This window comes from Rattus norvegicus, chromosome 4 (assembly GCF_036323735.1).
Source record: "Rattus norvegicus strain BN/NHsdMcwi chromosome 4, GRCr8, whole genome shotgun sequence".
In the NCBI taxonomy this organism is placed as follows: Eukaryota; Metazoa; Chordata; class Mammalia; order Rodentia; family Muridae; genus Rattus; species Rattus norvegicus.
Window position 1 is genome coordinate 101,951,093 of NC_086022.1, and position 20,926 is coordinate 101,972,018.

Here is a 20,926-nt window from a genome sequence, read left to right on the forward strand (position 1 = left end):
ATAGCTGTTCACCTAGGGGATCTTCAGACCATGGCTTTTATTGCTATGAGTGCAGAAGAACTCCTGGGAGGCCTTCAGATATCAAGGTCTTTATAGGAATAGTCAAGCTGATGATATGCCCTGGTGGAAGTCATAGGACAGAAGTGGTGATAGAGTTCAAGTGGGGGAGGATGGGTCCTGTGTTTCCTGGGCTGCCTGTAGCTCCCAGCTGCTTTGTTTGTTTGGGAGGGTCCCTTACCTGTTTCCCTGAATGCAGCAGAGCTCCTGAGAGGCCTTCAGACTCTGTGGTCTTTAGAAGAGCAGAAAAGCTGTTGATTTGCCCCTATGGTAGGTATAGGTCATAAGGGGAGTGGAATTGTGAGTGAGGAGATTGGAGGGAGTGATGGGCCCTGATTACACTGAGACCCTTGGGATTTCAAGCTGCTATAATTGTTTTGTGTGGGAGGGGGTGCAGGAGATATTCCTTACCTCATGCCATATGTGCAGCACAACTCCTGGAAGGCCTTTAGATTGTAGAGTCTTCAGAGGAGCCTGAGATAAAATTGTAGTAAGATGAAGCAATAGCCTGGCCTGGGTGATTGCAAAATGATTTTGATGAGGTGGTCCTTATAAGTGACCAGGTTTTATGAATTTAATCAGTGTCAACATGACAAAATGTTTTGCTGCCAAGGCATAGGAGATGCCAAGGTCAAGAAGATGCCATGACTACTTCTATTAAAACCTCAAAATGGCTTTTCAAGCTTGGATATATCAAAAAAATACTATCCACAGATGGTGAAACAGAAAAGAATGGCTGGGCATCCTAACCAAATCTTTTACTTCTTTGAAGGGTTTTATTATGACTTGTATTGTAACATTGTGGGAGGAAACTCATCATCTTGGTAACAGTAATAGCTTTAAAATTTTTCATATGGTACACTATTGATATTGAGGGTGAATTTTCAGTCCCTTACACACTGCCAGTTAACCTTGAGGGGACCCCATTCTTGTTTGATGCATCATAGTACAGGAGCTTAGAAGCATGCCCTTGTTTCTCCTGGAACAAAGATATATTATTGGTAATGTGCTGTCTGGTCATACAGTGGATAACAATACTTTCTTCCAATGATCCAGAAAGAGATGACGGAAATTGAGTCAGCACACTTGTACCTTAAGTACCTGAGTTTGTAAACATAACAAATGAGTTCTGTAAATCATGCTAACTGGTAAAATTATCTGTAGATTTGAACAGCACTGGTAATGTGGGCTATTTAATTCCATGTGGGCATCCTTCCTTACATGGGAGTGAAAGCAAGAGGAGCCTCAGAATAAACGTGGGGAGATGAAAAGGAGCCATCATACTTCAGCTTGTCCCCTGTGACACTGACACTTGCACTGATTTTGAACAGCGTATATGAAGTCATTAAGGATTTTGTTAGTTGAACAAAACAACCAGGCTTGTTCATCTAAGCTAAGTTTGCAATGTCTGAAACCTCAAGTGTCTCAATGTGAGTAATTCTAGTGGTAATGCAAGCTTTCTATGCTACAGCTTTATATAGAACAGAGACTATTCACATAATATAATATTAGAAACACAAAAACGTTCAGCAACGATTTTTGCTAGTGTCTTTTGTTTGCTCTATTTTAATGACATACTTAGTAAGAAACAGAAGCACAATAAGAACCAAAACACTAAAAAGGAAACATATGAGTTATAATACAGAGCAGCCTGTGCAATTCCCAAACTTGTGATCTGCAGCTAATATATTTAGAATTTCTCTCATTGCAAGTATGCATAGTTAGGATTTCATCTATTCTCATGTGAGGAAACTGTATCTCCTTCACATCTCTGCCTAAAATTACATGCAACTATGCCTAGTATTACTAGACAATACAGATTATTACTGTTCTCCATTGAAGAGTAAAGCAAGCCATTTTCTACAGATATGAAAGTCTTTTTGGTAAAATGTTAATTCATAGCTTTAGATCTGCTATGCCTTCTAAATTTTCATAGTTTTACCACAACTGCATTGTTTATTTATCATAGAAAACAAACTCCTCAATGTATGTCTTTAGTACAATAGAACATAATGAATGTGAATAAATTTATATTCAGGAATACTGTTAGAAACTCTTTACAGAAAATTATAGGCACAACAAAGTTCAGAGTGAGCCCTTCCAAATTAAGAGTGTTGTTACTGTGGGTCAAGACTGTCAAAGCAAAAGAAGTGGAATGGGGATACAATTAACATATGGAGTTTCGCTGTATGTATGAGTTACTCTAAAATTGTGTGAGACACGTCACAAAAGCATAATAAGAGATATCATCTATATGTGTAGAAATGTAAATATGTAAGACATAGTGATAAATTGTGATAAATTTACACATGGGATTGATCCAATGAGTAAAAGAGTGAGTGAATGAATGTATGAATGAATGAATGAATGAATGAATGCAAATAAATAAGAGCCTTGATATTAGTTTTAGGAGAGGCAGTTGAAAGAAATTATGTATATAATGTAGGAGTGTTTGAAATAGCTTTAGAAGAATCTAATATTTAAACTTACAACATTTTTACTAGAAATTTCAAAATCTGTATGGATTTTTGTGATTAGAATCACAGAGCTGAGCAATTTCCATTAAGGATAGATACAATCAATTATCTACTCACTCAAAATTCAAAATTCCACAAATTGAAGACATATTTACCATATTTACCATATTCTTCTGAATTAGACCTCTGCCTTGATATAACCATCCTGGCATGATAACCTTCCCTCTGCTATTGTTCTTCCTTCCTATCCAACCAAAAGGAATCAAGGTATACTGTTCTGCCCAGGCCTGGTTCTATGTTTAATTAACCTGCTTACTTTTGCCAGAACTTTGCTATTCTCTACAGTCGTTGCTCATACAAATTCACATGTAGTTTCTCAGCTCACCTAATTAAACCTCACAATATAAACTTCTGCAGTGTTGTTGACCTTGGCAGAACTGTTCATGAGGTCAATCTCTATCACAAAATGTTTCAATACACAACTCTGTGAGCTTTGCTGACATAGCATTTCACATAGATTCCATTTTTGTCTTAATCCTGATGTCAAAAAGTATATCTAAATGGTAGATCCAGCCTGTGATAATGCTTTTTTATGCTCAAAAACAAACCAAAAATGTTCTATGTACCAATATCCATTGGATATATGATGTCATTTCAGAAGATTCCTTAAAACAAGATTTACAAGTATGTTCCTCCTGTCAGGAATAGAACATCAAGGGTATTCACTTGAAAACAATGAGTTTACTCAGACAGACAAAGAATATTTGGTCTTATTTGTGTCTTGCTTATCAAAAATCATAAGCAACTATATCCATCTGATATTGGTCAATGATCACCAATGAAAGGATATTATATATTCACTTTCATTTTATGTGTAAGATGAGGTTACAAAAGCTCAAGCCACTCCCAGTTATCGCTTTGCCTCTCTGTGTCTCCTATTTGTAGCTACATATTTAAGTTATTAATTACCACATCAGGTCCATTCCTTCTTGCTTGCTATCTTGCTTGCCACCATGTTACTCCTAGACTAAGGCTCTGGAATTGAGACCTCCCCAACTAAATTCTTTCTTGACAAATTAATTTGGCTATGTTGTATTTTCACAGCAATAGAAAAGTACATCCTTAAATAAATAATAACTAAGGTATGATTCATAGACATAGAAAAGTAAGGCATAGAGGAAGAAACTAGTTAGGGTAACTTACATTTACTCTATAGCCAGAGCCTCCTCCAAGCTTTAATAACCAGGTGGCTAATAGCACAAATGACATCCATCCCATCTGTATGACCAGAAACATGCCAGACCCTTCCTTTACCTCTTAGGATAGTACAGTTAGTTTATTTCTAAAACTCATGTTCTTGTAAGAAACGACATGTATCCTGGGTTGAGTTTCTATGTAATAACATTTCTTTGTGTACCCAGGATTGTATTAAACCAGGAAACTTTTTTCCTCCCAAACTATACTATGTTTAAATTTCATGGAAATACTCTGAGTGAGATCAGACTCCTCCAGTCTGATCCAGGATGAAAAAGTAAATTTAAACCGAGCTTTCTTCATCATTTTTTTTTTGCTGCTTGCTTACATGCATGGACACTGGCAGCATTTCCCTTGTCCAAACACAGGAAGAGTGGTTTATAAAATCTCTGATTTGGAGTTATCAAAAGCTAGAAATCAAGTTAGTAGTACATCTTAAATTCAGATCCTCTGTATATTTTTAATCATTAAACCATTTAAACAGACTTCTTCCTCAGGGTATTAATCCTATAAATAGATACATTTTTCTTGCCAATATAGTGCAACCTGAGTGGTGTGTGTGTGTGTGTGTGTGTGTGTGTGTGTGTGTGTGTGTGTGTGTGTGTACAACCATGCTGAATGAATCTCAGCTGTTGCCATAAAACTGCTACACATAAACAGGTATTTTTGTTTTGTTTTCTTTTTGCTTTTTTATTACTCATGTAACGCATTTCCTTGTTTTGAAACTAAGCCTGGGTAAAAAAGAAAGGAATTAAAGACAGAAAATTTTCTCTTACTATTATACAAAAACTTCCCATTGCCCTTTAAGCCATGCAACGTGAAGCACTCTAAGTAGCTGAGCAGCTAAACACCAAAAGGAACATTTGAGGCAGCCAGCATTCTCATTCCTGCTTCTCTGGGCGGTTTGTGTCATGGGTTGAATCACTGTGGGAGGGGTACTAAAAGCACTTTGACAGTAATAAGTTTGAACATCTTCAGGCTGTAAACTGTTAATCTCGAGAGAATACTGTGTGCCAGACCTACTGCCTCTGAACCGCGATGGGACCCCATCTAGCAAGCTGGATGCATCCTAGATCAGGAGCTGAGGAGATTTCCCTGGTTTCTGCTGATACCATGCTAAATACTTGTAAATGTTCTCACTTGTTTGATATGTGATGGTGACACTTTCTCACAGAGATACAGCCAGGGAGGCTGGAGACTGAGTCATCTGGATGTCATGTCTGACATCTGAGATTGAAAAATTGAAAACAAATCCCCATATGATTAATTATCTCACAGAGGATTTTACTGAAAACTAGTAGCACTGACTACTAAAAGCTGAAAAAATTTCCTAAATTGCCTTCTTTAACTGTAAGCCACAGCAACAGAAACCCCAGGAGCTGAGAAGGCACATTCATGTCTTTGTGTGGTCTCTGTAAGACTGATTCCACCGCAGGGTGAGACCTAACCATGAAGAAGTTCTCATATCAGTAGGTTGTGCTTTGGGTACATGCAAATCAGCAATCAATGTAAGTACAGCTTCGAACTAATCAGCTCAGTAGCTCAGTAAAGGCCTGTGGTTCTCTTATGTCTCCGACTGAGAGTCAGGACAGATTTATCTGTTAGGAATGTGCTTCTCTTTGAACCACAAATATCAACAATAGTCTGTGAGTGGCATCTTTTTCTCAGTCTATGATTTATAATCTATGTTGGGTTTGATTGTGCTTTCCTCCATGTCAGGGTGTTTTAGATATCATATCGTCCCAGGGAGTACCTAACTGGTTCCATTGTTCATTCGAAGTTGGTTGTAGACTTTATTGTGACCATATAACTTCTTCTGGATTTTTCCCCTATGTTTGTTGTGAACTTGAATTTTAATTAATAATATTTTTCCCTAACCTTTGCTTATTGCAAGTCTCCCCCAAAATTCATTCCGGTTCTGTTTCAAATTCACAACCTCTTTTACCATTGTTTTTATACATACTTATGTATTTATATACAAGCACACAAGCACACACACCCACACACACATACACACACACACACACACACACACACACACACACACACACACCAAACCCTGGGACATATCCTCTCTTTATCTTTTTAAACACATCACTAACTGCTTTAAGTTTGGCACTATTTATAGAAGTTTTGTCTTCATACACATCATTAGAAATTTCTTCATTTTTTGAGTATTTTCATATATATACATATATACATATATATACATATATACATATATATATAAACTTCAGAAAGCAAAAATTTTAATCACTCTACTCTCTGAACAATTTCTTCAGTCCTCACTAAATTATATGATTCTCAATAAACAGGAATGATTCAGAAAGGAAGCAGAATATGGTTTCTCTTAGAAACAGAGGACAATTTTTAAAGGGGTCTATGCTCAGAAAGTGTGTGGCTTTGGATGGTATGAGAGGTGTGGAGGATCTCAAAGGGTTTGGAAGAAGGAAAAATGTAGCTGCTTATACTCTTGAGTTCTCAAATCTATTTGAAAGAGAGAGACTTCTCATAGCTTCTGGGAACCTACCCCGAGTTAATTCTAATTGAGAAACAAAAAATGCAAGCAGCCAACACATAATGAGAAGAGAAGTATTCATGAATTAGGTTTCCTGAACTTGGGAGCAGGAGGAGAGCAAGGAAAGTGAGAGAAGAGGAGGCCACCATGGAAAGGTAATAACATGCTGTAGGTAGGGAGAAGCAGAGCTGCCATTCTTAGGGGCCAAGAGAACTCAACCCGAAGCCCTGCTCCATTAGCTCAAGAGTGGACAAGAGAGAACACAACAATTAGTGATGAAAAACTCAGAGTTATCTCTGGGAGGCAGATTCTAATAACAGGAAGTTTATGCAGTTATTCAGCCATTGTGCTACTTAAAGCACATTAAAATATAAAGACTATTTGCATATCTTGGAACATAAATGGTCTAAAGCTGGAAGGAACACTGTAAAAGGATTTATTAAAAATTATAAAACATAAAAATATGGTCAAAAGCCATTTTATGAAAAGTCTATTTTGAATGAAAAATAAAAATCAATGAAGAAAGTGCATAAAGGTTATAAATTAGCACAGAAACCTTATTTAAAGTGAATGGAATACACTGGCAGATTTTACTGCATGTCACGTGTAAGGATATTATAGGACCCTGATTATTCTTCAATGCTTTTATTATTATTATTATTCAAAAATGTGAAATAGGTATTAGGGTTTCAACAGGGGTGGTTCCCTATTTTCACTGAGAGTCTTACTATAGATATCCATTTCCAAAATTTATCTTTGTTCAACTTATTCATGTCTAATTATACATTGTCAGGAGAGAGTTAATTGGAGTGTGCCTATACAGACTTCACTTAGAGGATATAATTTATCCTTGTCTTCAAAACCACTATAGGCTGTTTCTGCCTGTTGATTTAGATTTTCAAATGTATTCTAGAATGTGTTTGATTACAAATAAGGTGCTACCAGGAGGATTCTAAGGAGATAAACTTATTCCTGTTGCTAATATCAAGGATAATAGCAACTGCATTTATGTGAGAGTTCTAGGTTGCTAATGTATCTCTAGAGGTGTGCATTTGTGTGCGCGCGCGTGTGTGTGCGCGCGCCCGCGCGCGCGCGCGTGTGTGTGTGTGTGTGTGTGTGTGTGTGTGTGTGTATGTGTATGTGTTTGTTTTGTGTATATAGACCAGGACAAGTGGAGTTTCAGCTTGCTCACTTATTTTCTATCATTACCTGTTTCATAATCATAACCATCTTAAGGCTTGATAAATATAGGATGCAAAACAGCTCCAGAAAATAGGCTATGACTCCACTATAGATTACATTTCTCTACAGGTAGTTTGGCTCTGTTCTTCCTCAGGCTGAGCTTTTTTCTTTGCTGGAAAATGCTCATAGATCAAATCTTTACTTTAATCTGTAGTAATTCTATATGATTCGGCTGATCATGATATTATTGGCTATGTAAACACATAGAAAATGATTTATTATGAAGTTGGGACAAGAAAACAAATTAGGAAAGGGAAAGATGGCCTTATCAATCAATTACCTTGAGTATGAAGCTTTGGCATCAAAGTCACATTCCCTGGAAGAGTGAACATAGCAAATATGGAAGTGGTGTCTTTGAAGATGTAAACAAGAACAATTACAACCTTTCCTCTCTTCCCCATCTCTCTGACTCTGTTGCATGTCTGTGGATGCTGTTCCCCTAACTGGGTGCCTTGTCTGTCCCTAGGGGAGAGGATATGCCAACAGTGACATGGCATCTATGTTTAACAAAGAAACCTGGTTTCTCATGGGACTATTTCTGAAATTGATGTTGATTCTCTTGTCACTATAAAGAACTGGCATGGCTTAAAACTGAATTAGAACACTGTGTTAATTTAGAATTTAGTATATATGAAAATTCTAATAGAAATACAGAATTTGTTCAATATATAAATTGCACATTATGATTTTCCAAGGAAGTTGTTGTTTGTTAAAGATCTGTTTTTATCAAAGACATATCTCTCAGGCCCATGAGTAGTAGGAAGAAAAGCTCTGAGCACTCTCTGGAGTCCTCCTAAAGAAGGAAAGCCTGGGAAACATTTTTCCTATTCCCATTTTTCCCTGAGGCAAATAATAGGACATGCAGAGCTGAGACTGAGAGCCCTAGGCCACACTGATGAACCTGTGTCTTCTCTGGGAAAGGTGATATTAGCAAAAGGTGATATTAGCAACAGACTACAAAAATTTAAAATAGGTTTTAAAACAATCAAATGAAATTTCTATAGATCACAAAAGCTTGTGGACTATAAGAGATAAAGGTGAGAAAGAAAGAGCAAAACAGTCTTCTAGATTGGATAAGACTACTGCTTTCATAAAGTAATAACATTTTGTGGCTGCCTCTATAAGACCTGAGTGAGATTAAGCCCAGGAGCAATGAAGCATGAAGTGGGAGGGACTCCTGAGCCTATACCACTTGCTGATGAAATTTTGATAGGTGATGGCTTACAAGGGAGGGAAAGACAGTATTCTCTAAGATTGTTGTCTATGATAAATTTACCATGGTTGCTCCAGGGGGTGTTCCTATATCTATGAATATATGATGAATTCACATTCGATGAAGTGTGGAGGGTATATTGGATACAGTGTTTACCTATATTTCTATGTTAAAATGAAATGAGGGTGTAAGACATGAATAGTAGATTTGCTAATTCAAGGAAGAGTAGGGAAATGAGAATATCGGATACATTGTATCCATATATGATATTCTCAATTATAAGAATCTTGAATTTTGAAAAATTATTCAGTTTAATCATATTAAGCAGAATCAATTTTCCTAATTCATAAAACCTATTAAGATTTCATTTTTTTCTCACAGAAAAAGCAAGTCAGAATGATAAAGGTTGTTGAAAGGTACACTAGTGTGCACTCATGGCCGCTAAGGAAGAGGATAGGCTATCTCCAGGAATCTTACTTGCCCACTGAGGGTCCTGATGCATGGTATCTACCATTAGACATTTTGCGTGAAAATTACATTGAGTGTGTCACAGTGCTGTGCTTGGTCACAGTAATATACTGACTTCAAATACTTCTATAATAATAGACACAATCTAGTCATCATTTTCTTGAAGTTCCATACAATTTTTATTTATTCTTTTAAGCATGTTCTGCTCCTTCATTTTTCTTTTTCTCCTCCTTTTCTTCCTTTCTTTTTGCCTTTTTGAAAATTGCCTTCTTTCTGTACTTTTTGAAAATTCTAAGCAATTGTCCAATAAGTGATTTCCATCGCCCCTTCTGTATGTACAAAATGACTATAAATACTTTTAAAGGACATACAATGCTGTTGCTTGAGAACCTGACAAAGACTACTGGGGTGTGGGCATGAAGGCTCAGAGTCAATAAAACCAAATGTAGGAGTCAGGCAAGTGGCAAAACCAGACATATTTATTCCAGGAACTGTTCAACCTTTATACCCTCCACCTGGGCCCTTTTGGCCCATGACTCCTTGATCCATGTAGGTGACACCATCTGATTTGTTGTTCTATTCATGTGCCTTGTCATTATTTGTTTCAAGGTATCAGTAAGGCATTAGGTGGTAGCAGGCACAGAAGTTACTGTTGTGTATAAGTGGGCCTCTTTAAGCCACCGGCCAGTGTTTCTGGATTCATACCTCCTACAAATTGGAATACATATAAATATAAGTACTTACTAGATTTCCATGTTATATTAAATCACATGAAATAATTTACTTTTTCTTTTACATTTTTATTGGGTATGCTTTATTTACATTTCAAATGTTATTCCCTCTCCCACTTTCCCATCCATAAGCCTATCATACCAAGATAAAATGTTGACGCATCATACCCAAACTTACTGGACACTGTGAAAGCAGTGTTCAGTGCTAAGAAAAAAATTCATAGCACTAAGTGGACTGATAAAGAAACTGGAGAGATCATACCTTAACAGCACATTTGAGAGTTCTAGAAGAAAAAAAAAAAGCAAACTCACCCAAGAGGAGTAGAAGGCAAGAAATCCTCAAATTTGGGATTGAAATCAACCAAATAGAAGCAAAGAGAACAATAGACAGAATCAGCAAAACCAAAAACTGGTTCTTTGAGACTTTCAACAAGATAGATAAACCCCTAGCCAAATTAACTAAATGGCCCAGAGGAAGTATCCAAATTATCAAAGTCAGAAATGAAAAGGAGACATAAAACAAAAATGAAGGAAATTAAAAAAAAATCATCAGATTCCACTACAAACGCCAATGCTTAACAAACTGAAAAATCTAGATGAAATGGATGGTTTTATAGACAGATACCACATACAAAAGTTAAATAAAGAGCAGGTAAACTATCTAAACAGGCCCAAATCCTATAAGAAAATAGAAGTCATTAAAATTTCCCAACCAAAAAGGGCCAGGGCCAGTTCAATTTAACACAGAATTTCACCTGAGTTTCAAAGGAGACCCAATACCCAATATTCTTCAAACTATTTCATAAAATACAAACAGAAGGAATATTATCCAATTCATTCTATGAAGTCACAAAAGTTCTGATCCCTAAAACACACGAGGAACTTACCAAAAAAGAGAACTTCAGACCAATTTCACTTAATGAATTTTAAAGCAAAATTAATAAAATCCTTGAAAATTGGATCCAATAACACATCAAAACCACCATTGCCTAGGATTAAGTAGGCTTCATCCCATGGATACAAGTTTGTTCCAATATATGAAAAATCCATTAAGGATTCACTATATAAACAAACTCAAGAAAAAAATTACATGATCATCTCCTTAGATGCATAAAAAGATTTGACAAAAAAACACCCTTTCATGTTAAAAGTATTGGAATGTCAGGAATTCAAGGTCCATACTTAAACATAATAAACTCAATTTACTGCAAACCAACAGCCAATATCAAAATAAATGGAGAGATACTTGGAGCAATCCCACTAAAATCGGGGACAAAACAAGGATGCCCACTCTCCCCATATCTATTCAATATAGTATTTGAAGTGCTAGCTAGAACAATAAGACAACAAATAAATCAAGGGGATTCAAATTGGCAATGAAGAAATAAAGGTATCTCTATTTGCAGGTGATATGATAGTATATAAGCGACCCCAAAAATTCTACCTTTGAACTTCTCCAGTTGACAAACAACTTCTGCAATGTGGCTGGATATAAAATTAACTCAAATCAGTAGCCTTCCTTTATACAAATTTTTAACAGGCTGAATAAGAAAATAGAAAGCAATATCTTTACAGTAGCCACAAATAATAATAAAATATGTTGGGATAACTCTAATTAAATAAGTGAAAGATCTGTTTGAAAATAACTTCAAGTTTTTCAAAAGAATAATCAAAGAAGAACTCAGAAAATGGAGATGTCTCCCATGCTAATGGACTGGCAGGATAAACATACTAAATATGGCTATGCTACCAAAGGCAATCTGTACAATCAATGCAAACCCCATCAAAATTCCAACCGAATTCTTCAACTACATTGAAAGGTCAATTCTTAAGTTTATCTGGAAAGGCAAAAAACAAAACAGCAACAACAAAAACCCCCCAAAAAACCCCAAAAAACTAACAATAAAAGCCAAATCCAAAAACAAAACCAGAAACAAACACAGAATAACAAAACAACACAACAATATAAGAACTTCTGGGGGAATCACCATTCCTGATCCCAAGTTATACTACAAACAAATAGTGATAAAAACTGCACAGATTTGGTACACATACAGACACATTGATCAATGGAATAGAATTGAAGACCCAGAAATAAAACCATACATGCATGCACACTTGATCTTTGACAATGAAGCCAAAAATATATACTGGCAAAAAGAAAGCATCTTCAATAAATTATAATGTTCTAACTTGCTGTTTACATATTGAAAAATGAAAATAGACTAGTATTGGTCATCCTACACAAAGCTCAAATTCCAAAAGGATCAAGGACATCAACATAAATCCAAGTAGACTGAATGTAATAGAAGAGAATGTTGAAAAAGCCTTGAACTTATTGGCACAGGGAGAAATTTCCTAACCAGAACTCCAATGGCTCATACTCTAAGATCAATAATTGATAAATGGTACCTCATGGAACTGGAAACCTTCTGTAAGGCAAGAGACATTGTCAATAAGACAAATTGGCAGCCTACAGATTGGGGAAAAATTCTTCATTAACCCCACATTCAATGAAGGGCCAATATCCAAAATATATAAAGAACTCAAGAAGTTAACAACCAAAAAAAAAAAAAAAACACCAAAACCAAAAACAAAAACAAAAACAAAACAAAACAAAGAACTCAATCAAAATGTGGTATAGAACTAAACAGAAAATTCACAATGGAAGAATCTGGAATGGCTGAGAAGCACCCAAAGAGATGTTCAAAGTACTTAATGAACAGAGAAATGCAAATCAAAACGATCCTGAGATTCCACCTTACTCCAATCAGAATAGTTAAGATCACAGCCTCAAGTGACAGCAGATCTTGGCAAGGATGTAGGGAAAGAGGAACATTTCTCCATTGCTGGTGGGACTACAAACTGGTGCAGCCACTCTAGAAATCAATCGGAAGGTTTCTTAGAAAATTGGAAATCGATCTACCTGAAGACCCAGCAATACCACTCTTGGGAATATATCTAAGGATGCCCCAACAGGCCACAAGGGTATGGGCATGTTTTCCACGATTTTCCTAGTAGCCTTATTTGAGAAGTTGGAAACAACCCAGATGTCCCAAAATAGAAGAATGGATACAGAATATGTGGTTCAGTTACACAATGGAATATTATTCAGTTATTAAGAACAAGGACATCCTGAGTTTTGCAGGCAAATGGATGAAACTAGAAAATATCTTAAGTGAGGTAACTCAGACCCCAAAGGACATGCATGGTATGTACTCACTAATAATTATATATTAGCCAAAAAACAAAACAAAACAAACAAACAAACAAAAAACCAGAATAACTAAGTTTCAGCCCACAGATCTCAAAAGTTCCAGAAACTGAATGTTCGAGGTAAGAATGCCTGAATTCCACTTGAGAGGGACAAGAAAGCAATCGCAAAGAGAAAGGAAGGGTGGGAGCTGCGTGGGTAAAGGTTTCAGGAGAGAGGAACATGATCAGGTACTGGGTGGGATAAAAGGAGTGAAGCTCTGTGGGCAAGCAGAAAAAATGGAAACAGGAAACCTCTGGAGATAGGTGGTTTGTGGGACCCTTCAGAAAGAACCAAAGACCTGGAAGATGAGAGAATCTCAAGACTAAAACGTAGAGGGGAGCTGGGGGAAATTTCTACACTGGGGAGAGGGAACTTTTAGAGCCCATCTCTAGCAGAAAGACAGGGCATCAAGAGAGGGATGTGGTTGCTATCCCACAGTCAAAGTTCTCACCTCTAGTTGTTCCTCTCTGAAAGAACTGCAGAGATGGAAATCAAGAAGAACCTGAGGAAAAGAAGGTCCAGCAACAGGCCCAATGCGGAATTCAGTTCAAAAGGAATCCTAAAAGTTGGACACTATTACTGAGGATATGGAGTACTCACAAAAGGGGCCTATCGTGACCGCTCTCCAAAAGACCGCTGAACAAGCAGCTGAAAGAGTCAGATACAGATATTAGTACCCAACAAATGGATAAAAGGTGCTCACCCCTGTGGTTGAATTAGGAAAAACCTGGAAGAAGTTGATGGCCACCATGTAAGAGGACTAGCAGCCTCAATTAACCTCGGCCCCCAAGATCTCTGACACAGGACCACCAAACAGGTAGCATATACCAGCTAACATGAGGCCCCCAACACATATACAGCAGAGTACTCCTTGGTCTGTGTTCAATCAGAGAAGATGCAACTAACCCTCAAGGCCCCAGGCAAGTTTAGAGGTCTGGTAGGGTGGGGAATTCGGGGTTGATGGGGAACAGTCAGAGGGTAGACTGGGAGGGGAATAAAATCTGAAGTGTTAAAAAATAAATAAATAAAATTTCAAAATAATTAATAAATATTAAGTAAATAAAAAATAAATAATAAAATTATTAATAAATATAAGTAAATAAAAGAAGGGAAAATTGTGGATTATGTAAACAGTGGAGGAGTAGCTTCCCCTCAAAAACTCAAACTGTCCCAGAATCTGCAACTATCCCATAGTAGAATAGAGATACACTTCTTTTTCTACTAGATTAAATATTCAAACTTGAGGCTTAGAGTAGTATTGTGTATTTTATAACTCCAGGTTCAGGTTCAGTGTGTGCTTTCCTTGAGACTCTCCCATTCAGGACAGAGTCATCTACTACAGCACAGACTCAGAAGTGAAATGAAGATCACAAGCTATTTTCCTTCTTGACTATTAAATTATTTGCACCACCCATGTAATTTTATGTATGAAATTGAACTGCAGAAAATAAAACTAAGGAGAATTTTTTCCTCATTTCATTGGAAAATGATCAGAGGTTCCCTAAATTGTATCTATCCTGCTTTTCCATATTCTTGTGACTGAGACCACTGCCTTGCCATCACCATCCTGGAATGACAACCTTCCCTCGGCTATTGTTCTGGCTCCCTATCCAGTCAGAAGGAATCAGATATACTACACTGACCAGTCCTGGCTCTATGTTTAATTCTCCTGCGGATTTTTGACAAAATTTTGCTATTCTCTACGGTCGTTGTCTCATACCAATTCTCACTTAGTGTCTCAGCTTACCTAATTACCCATACAACATCAGGGCAGTATTACTGGCCCTGAAGGTACTGTGCATAACCTAAACATCCATCACAAAATGATTCAATAACTTACCCAATTCTGTGAGCTTTACTGACATAGCATTTAATATATATTTGATTTCTGAGGGCAGAAAAGGTATCTCAGTGATAGGTTGAGCATGCAATAATGCTTTTTATGCCCAATGAAAACAATTTAATCAATATTCTATGAACCTATCTCCATTGGATATACTATGACATTTCAGAAAATCCCTGAAAACAATGTTCAAAATTACATTCCTCCTGTGAGGAATAGAAAATCCAATCTTTAATGTAGTCACTTGCAGTCACTTGGAAGTACTTGAAGAGTACAAAGAATGCTTGTCCTTATTTGTATTTTGCTTATCAAAATTCATAAGTAAATATATCCAGCTCATGTCTGTCACTCCCAGTAATCTCTCAGGTTCTCTGTTTCTCCTATTTGTAGAAGAAGATTTAAGTTATTAACTACTACATAAGGTCCATTTCTGACTGTCTACTACCATGATTCCCACCATGTTAGTCCTGGACTAATCCTCTGGAAGTAAGAACACCCCTATTAAATTATTTTTAAATACATTGCCTTGGTTATGATGTCTTATCACAGAAATAGAAAAGTAAGTCATTGAATATCTTATAACTAAGGTATGATCCATAGTCACAGAGAAGCAAGTAATAGAGAAAGAAACTAGATTCAGTAACATAGATCTCCCAGGGAGGGAAACATAGGATAGAAAGGATTATATGTGATCCTTAAATTATCTCCCCCAAGCTCTAACACCCAGGTGGCTAATACCACAGATGACATTTATACTATCTGACCATAAACATGACAGACACTTCCTACATCTTAAGATAGTACATGTAACCTATCTCTGAAACTGAGCTTCATATAAGAAATAGCATGGACCCTGGTTTGAGTTTCTCTGTAATAACACTTCTTTGTAGTGTTCCATCCAGGAGTAGTATTACATCAGGAAACATTTTCCAAAACTATACTATGTTTAAATTTGTTGGGAATATAGTTAATGAGATCAAACTACATAAATCTGGCCTAGGTTTAAGAAATCAATTTAAATGTGTTTTCTTCCTTACCTCTATGCAGTTTGCTTACCTGCCTCAACACTGGCACAAATTCCTTCACTCAAAGGAAGGAAGAGCAGCTTAAAAAGAATCCTTGAATTCGAGTTATCAAAAGCTAGTTATCGAGTGAATGTTGGAACTTGAATCCAGATCCCCTGGAAGAACAGTCAATGTTCATAATCATTAAACTATTTTCCCAGACTTCTTCCTCAGTATATTAATCCTATAAATAGATAAATTTTTTCTTCCAAAATAACTGAAGGTCTCTCCTCCCCTCCCTTCTCTCCCTCCTTCCCTCTCCCCCTCTGTGTGTGTGTGTGTGTGTTGCATGTTTACAACATTGTTAAATGAAATCGCTACTGCGAATATTCTGCTACACACAAACAGGTATTTTAATGTTTTTATTTTCCTTTTTTAATAAGTAATGTAAACCCTTCCTTTCTTTCCATAATAGACATGGGGAAGAAACAAGGATTTAGGACACAGAACAGTTTCTCTGACTCCTATGTAAAAACACTACATTGACCCTTTTCCCTGGCAAAGAAAAACACCGCAGCTGAGCAGCTGGAGACATCAAGAGAATCATTAGGGGCACCCTGTACTCTCACTTCTGCTTCCCTGCATGGTTTATGTCATGGCTTGAATCACTGTGGGAGGATACTTGTAACTCTGTTGACAGAAATAATCTGCTTCATCTTCAGGTTGCATGCCGCTGATCTTGAGAGAATACCGTGTGCCAGATCCACTGCCACTGAACCGTGATGGGACCCCGTCTTGCAACCTACTTGCAGCATAGATCAGGAGCTGAGGAGATTTCCCTGACTTCTGCTGATACCACGCTAAATCATTGGAAATGCCCTCACTTGCTAGACATTCGATGGAGACAGTTTCTCCAAGAGATGCAGACAGGGAAGCTGGAGACTGTGTCATCTGGATGTCACATATGGCATCTAAGATTGGAAAATTGAAAAAAAAACCCACACATGATTAACTGTGTTGTAAGAGGATTTTCATGGAGACAAAGCAACATTGATTACAGGAAGCTGATTATATTTTCAGTGCTGTTTTCCTTACCTGTAATCCAGAGCAGCAACAACCCCAGGAGCTGAGTGGGCACACCCATGTCTGTGTGTGATCTGTGTGAGGCTGACTCCAACACAGGGTGTGACCTGATTATAAAGAAGTCCTTATGCCAGTGCTTTGGATATATGCAAATCAGCAAAGGGTAGGCACAGCTGCAGGATTCATCAGGTCAGCACACATTACAGACATGTTGCTCTCTTGATTCTCCAGTTAAGACACAGTACAGGTTTACATGTAGAGGATGTGTAACTGTTGGAATAACAAACAAGGGCCATAGTCTATGAGTGAAATATTGTTTTGATTTCTACCATGTTCTATTCAGAGTTACCATGTGTTTTCCTCCATGTCCAGTTTTTTCAGATATCATACTGTTCTAGGTAGTACATAATTTGTTCCATTGCCCTTTCAAAGTTAGGTGTAGATGTCGTTGTAGCCATAGAGCTTCTTCCATTTTTATTTTCCTTTCCTTATGTTTGTGAGCCTGAATTTTAGTTAGAACATTTTTCTCTTCCCTTTCCTTACTACCGGTCTCCTCTATACTTATCCCTGTTCTTTTTCAAATCCATGGCCTCTTTATCCATTTTTTTATGAACTTATATTGTTACACACACACACACACACACACACACAAACACAGGCACATTCCTCAATATCTTTTAGACTCCACAGAACATTACTTCTGTGTATGTTTTCAGGACTGATCTTTTCATCCTGAATAATCTATTGGTATGCTCCTCCCTGGGGAAGAGCACCACTTCTGCTGACAGCTTTCTCCTCTTCTTCATAGTGATTTTTTTTTGTAGATGTGAAGCCTCATGGACTGTGGCCCATTCTGTTTGTCACATTCATTGGTGTCCTCCTTGCTCAACTCACATTTGAGTACTCATATTTTCAATATTTTATAGGTAGCTTCCATTGTTACTTTGAGACACAACCTCACAGAAAATCCCCTGATCCTCTGGCTCTATCTGTCTTCCCATTTCCTTTCCCCTAATGTTTCTGGGCTTTGGGTAGGGAAACCTTTTGCAGATGTATCATTTTGGACTGAGCACCACAACTCACCTTGGAACTTCCTGTTCACAGTGATCCCAGAAGAGTAAGAGAATAATACTAGAAGGTGTAGTTTGTAAATAAAGACAGAATCTCACATAAATAACCCATCTTTTCTGGTAAACAATATCACTTTACTTATTTCTGGTAACTCAGTTACGCAATAGTCTAGGCACAGTGGCATGGGTTTTCTCTGCTCTTTACATACAATAACCTTTTCTTGATTTATCTGGGATTATATCTATATCCAATGTTCTTTTGAGTCTTCAGATCATGTCACCTGTCTTCTTCCCCATTTTAACACAAGCTATTTTATTCTATTTGCATGAGTATTCTCTCAGAAATAATTATTCATCTCCTTAAATATATAGTGGATCCAAAATTTTCATATGCTATGGGCACCATATACTTTCAAAATATTAAAGGACATGTACACCAGTCTAAGTTTTGGACAGAAATATTTAAGATATGTGATGAAAGAAGCATATAAAGAAGAAAAAGTGGAAGGTGTACAAGGGAAGTTATAGCTGTGTCCTGACTTAGTGTGAGTTTCCATCAAATATTGAATGGAAAAAGTTTTACGTGTGCAGAGAAGCATTCTATCAGAAATAGAGATTTTACTGGGTGAAGTCACCCACCCATGGCCTGAAGATGGTAGACAGAAGAAAGCTGTCAGAAACAAGAGGATAATGAATAGGTTAAAAAAATGATTGATTTGAAAAAATCATGAGGAGAGTGACTCTGAAGTAGCCAGCCATAGAGTTTCCACTCAGGGATATATAAGAGATGTACTTATGTGCAAGAGACATAACAAGTTTGCATATAGCACTAATAACATTATATTATTAGTTATTATAGCACTATTATATGAACATAATTTGTGTAGTGACACCATATATATATGCTTTCATTAAACAATAAAAACATAACAATAAACTAAGTTCATCAAAATGCTAATTTATTATACAGTTTCATAAAAGTGTGGCACAGACACTTACACACAGGGTAATTATGGCCTGATTTGTTCTCTACAGAAAGTCAGGATTAAATTCATTGCTGCCTAGATCCAAGGTCAGGAATGTGGCTGGCTGACTACAATGTCTCTTTGCGCTAAACTGGTCCCACACGTGAGTAACTCAACAGAGAAGACTATCTCCTTTCTTACTACTTGAAATGTTTGACTTCACTTGCCACACTTCTGCTTTGTGGATAGACTGATATAGTACCTAGGTTTTTCAGATGACTATCTCTACCTTCACTTCCTTCATGAGGCTACAGTCCCAGAATATTCTAATGTTACTAAATATGATACGTGACAAAATGGTTGGAACTTGGTGAGTCACCTCTCTAAATCAGCCATTCTTCATAATCCTTTGGAAGCACATTTTCCAACACAGTTCATTGTCTTAGATCAAATAACACTAAAGTCCATCTATGATCAAAGTCTTGGACTTCTGGTTAATCATCAATGGCATTCAAATTTTTTATCCATAGAAATATGCAAAACACTCAGAGAAAAAAGTGCATTACCTATAAGAAGGCTGGGCTAATTTAACTATCATTGATCCAGTGCCTGGATTGTGATCTATGTCTTGATGACTGGAACACCAAAGGAAAGGTGATACTTATTTAGTGTTAAGAAAGTGTAAGCCCTCAAATCTTTCTCACAAAACTGAAAAGAGACTTCCTAAATCTGAAGTTCACATTTACATTGGTTAACTGCCAATTTCTTCATGGCTATAAATATAGGAGAGCTGTAATATACCATCTCATTTATAAGTCTCTCATTTATAAGACTGCACAGAGTCTTTCAAAACAAACAAAGAAACAAAAAACAAAGAAAAAATTATTGAATAGAGTCATACCATACCTAATATGTCACATCTTGAAAATTTTAAATGTCTATCATGATCTTTTGAGATCAATCTGGAGAAATAGTATGGAAGCTGCATTTTGTCGTCTTTTTTTTTATAGACTTACTGATTATATGTCTTTCTACGTCCTTTAACTTTCTCAACTTTGAAAACTCTTGATGATAATAACAAGGACATTTTATTCAGGTAATAAGATTATATAAGTTTGGCTTATAACTGCTTTAAGTTTGACAGTATTTCAAGGAGTTTTTTCTTCAAATTCATCATTTAGAAATGTCTTCTATTTTTAAGCATCGATATTCTCAGATATGTAAACATTCTAAAAACTTCAGAAATTAGAAAAAAATCATTCACTATACACTGTGGATAATTTACCCAGACATCGCTAATTATATGATTATCAATAAATACTAATGGTTCAAATCAGGAGGAGAACATGATTTCTCATGGAAACAGTAGGCAAATTTCAGTGAGCTATGATCAGAGAGGGTGTAAATTTGGATAGTATGGTAGGTGGGGTACATCTCAGTGGATTTGGGAGAAGGAAAAATCTAACTGCTTGTACTCTAATGCTAATTGTGTCACCAAATTGGTTTGAAAGAGTGGGTTGATAAATATAGGATGCAGAAAAGCTCCAGAGACTAGGCTATGACTCCAGTATAGACCTCATTTTCTGTATAGAAATTTGGCTCTGTTCTTCCTCAGGCTGTGTACTTTCCTCTGCTGTAGAATGCTGAAAGAGCAAGTCTTTAAATAAATCTTCACAATTCTACATGATCATTCTCAGCCTGATATTATTGGCTATATGGACACTTTGGAAGTGATTTATTATAAT

At 36.7% G+C, this 20,926-nt stretch overlaps 1 gene segment (V, D, J or C); it reads right to left on the reverse strand.

The window, feature by feature from the left end:
• Positions 1 to 16,588: 16,588 nt before the first annotated feature.
• Positions 16,589 to 17,258, reverse strand: Igkvl16 (immunoglobulin kappa variable like 16). The segment is given in 2 exon segments: positions 16,589 to 17,034; positions 17,159 to 17,258. Coding segments are annotated over 2 exon segments (372 nt in total).
• Between the last annotated feature and the right edge of the window lie 3,668 nt (positions 17,259 to 20,926).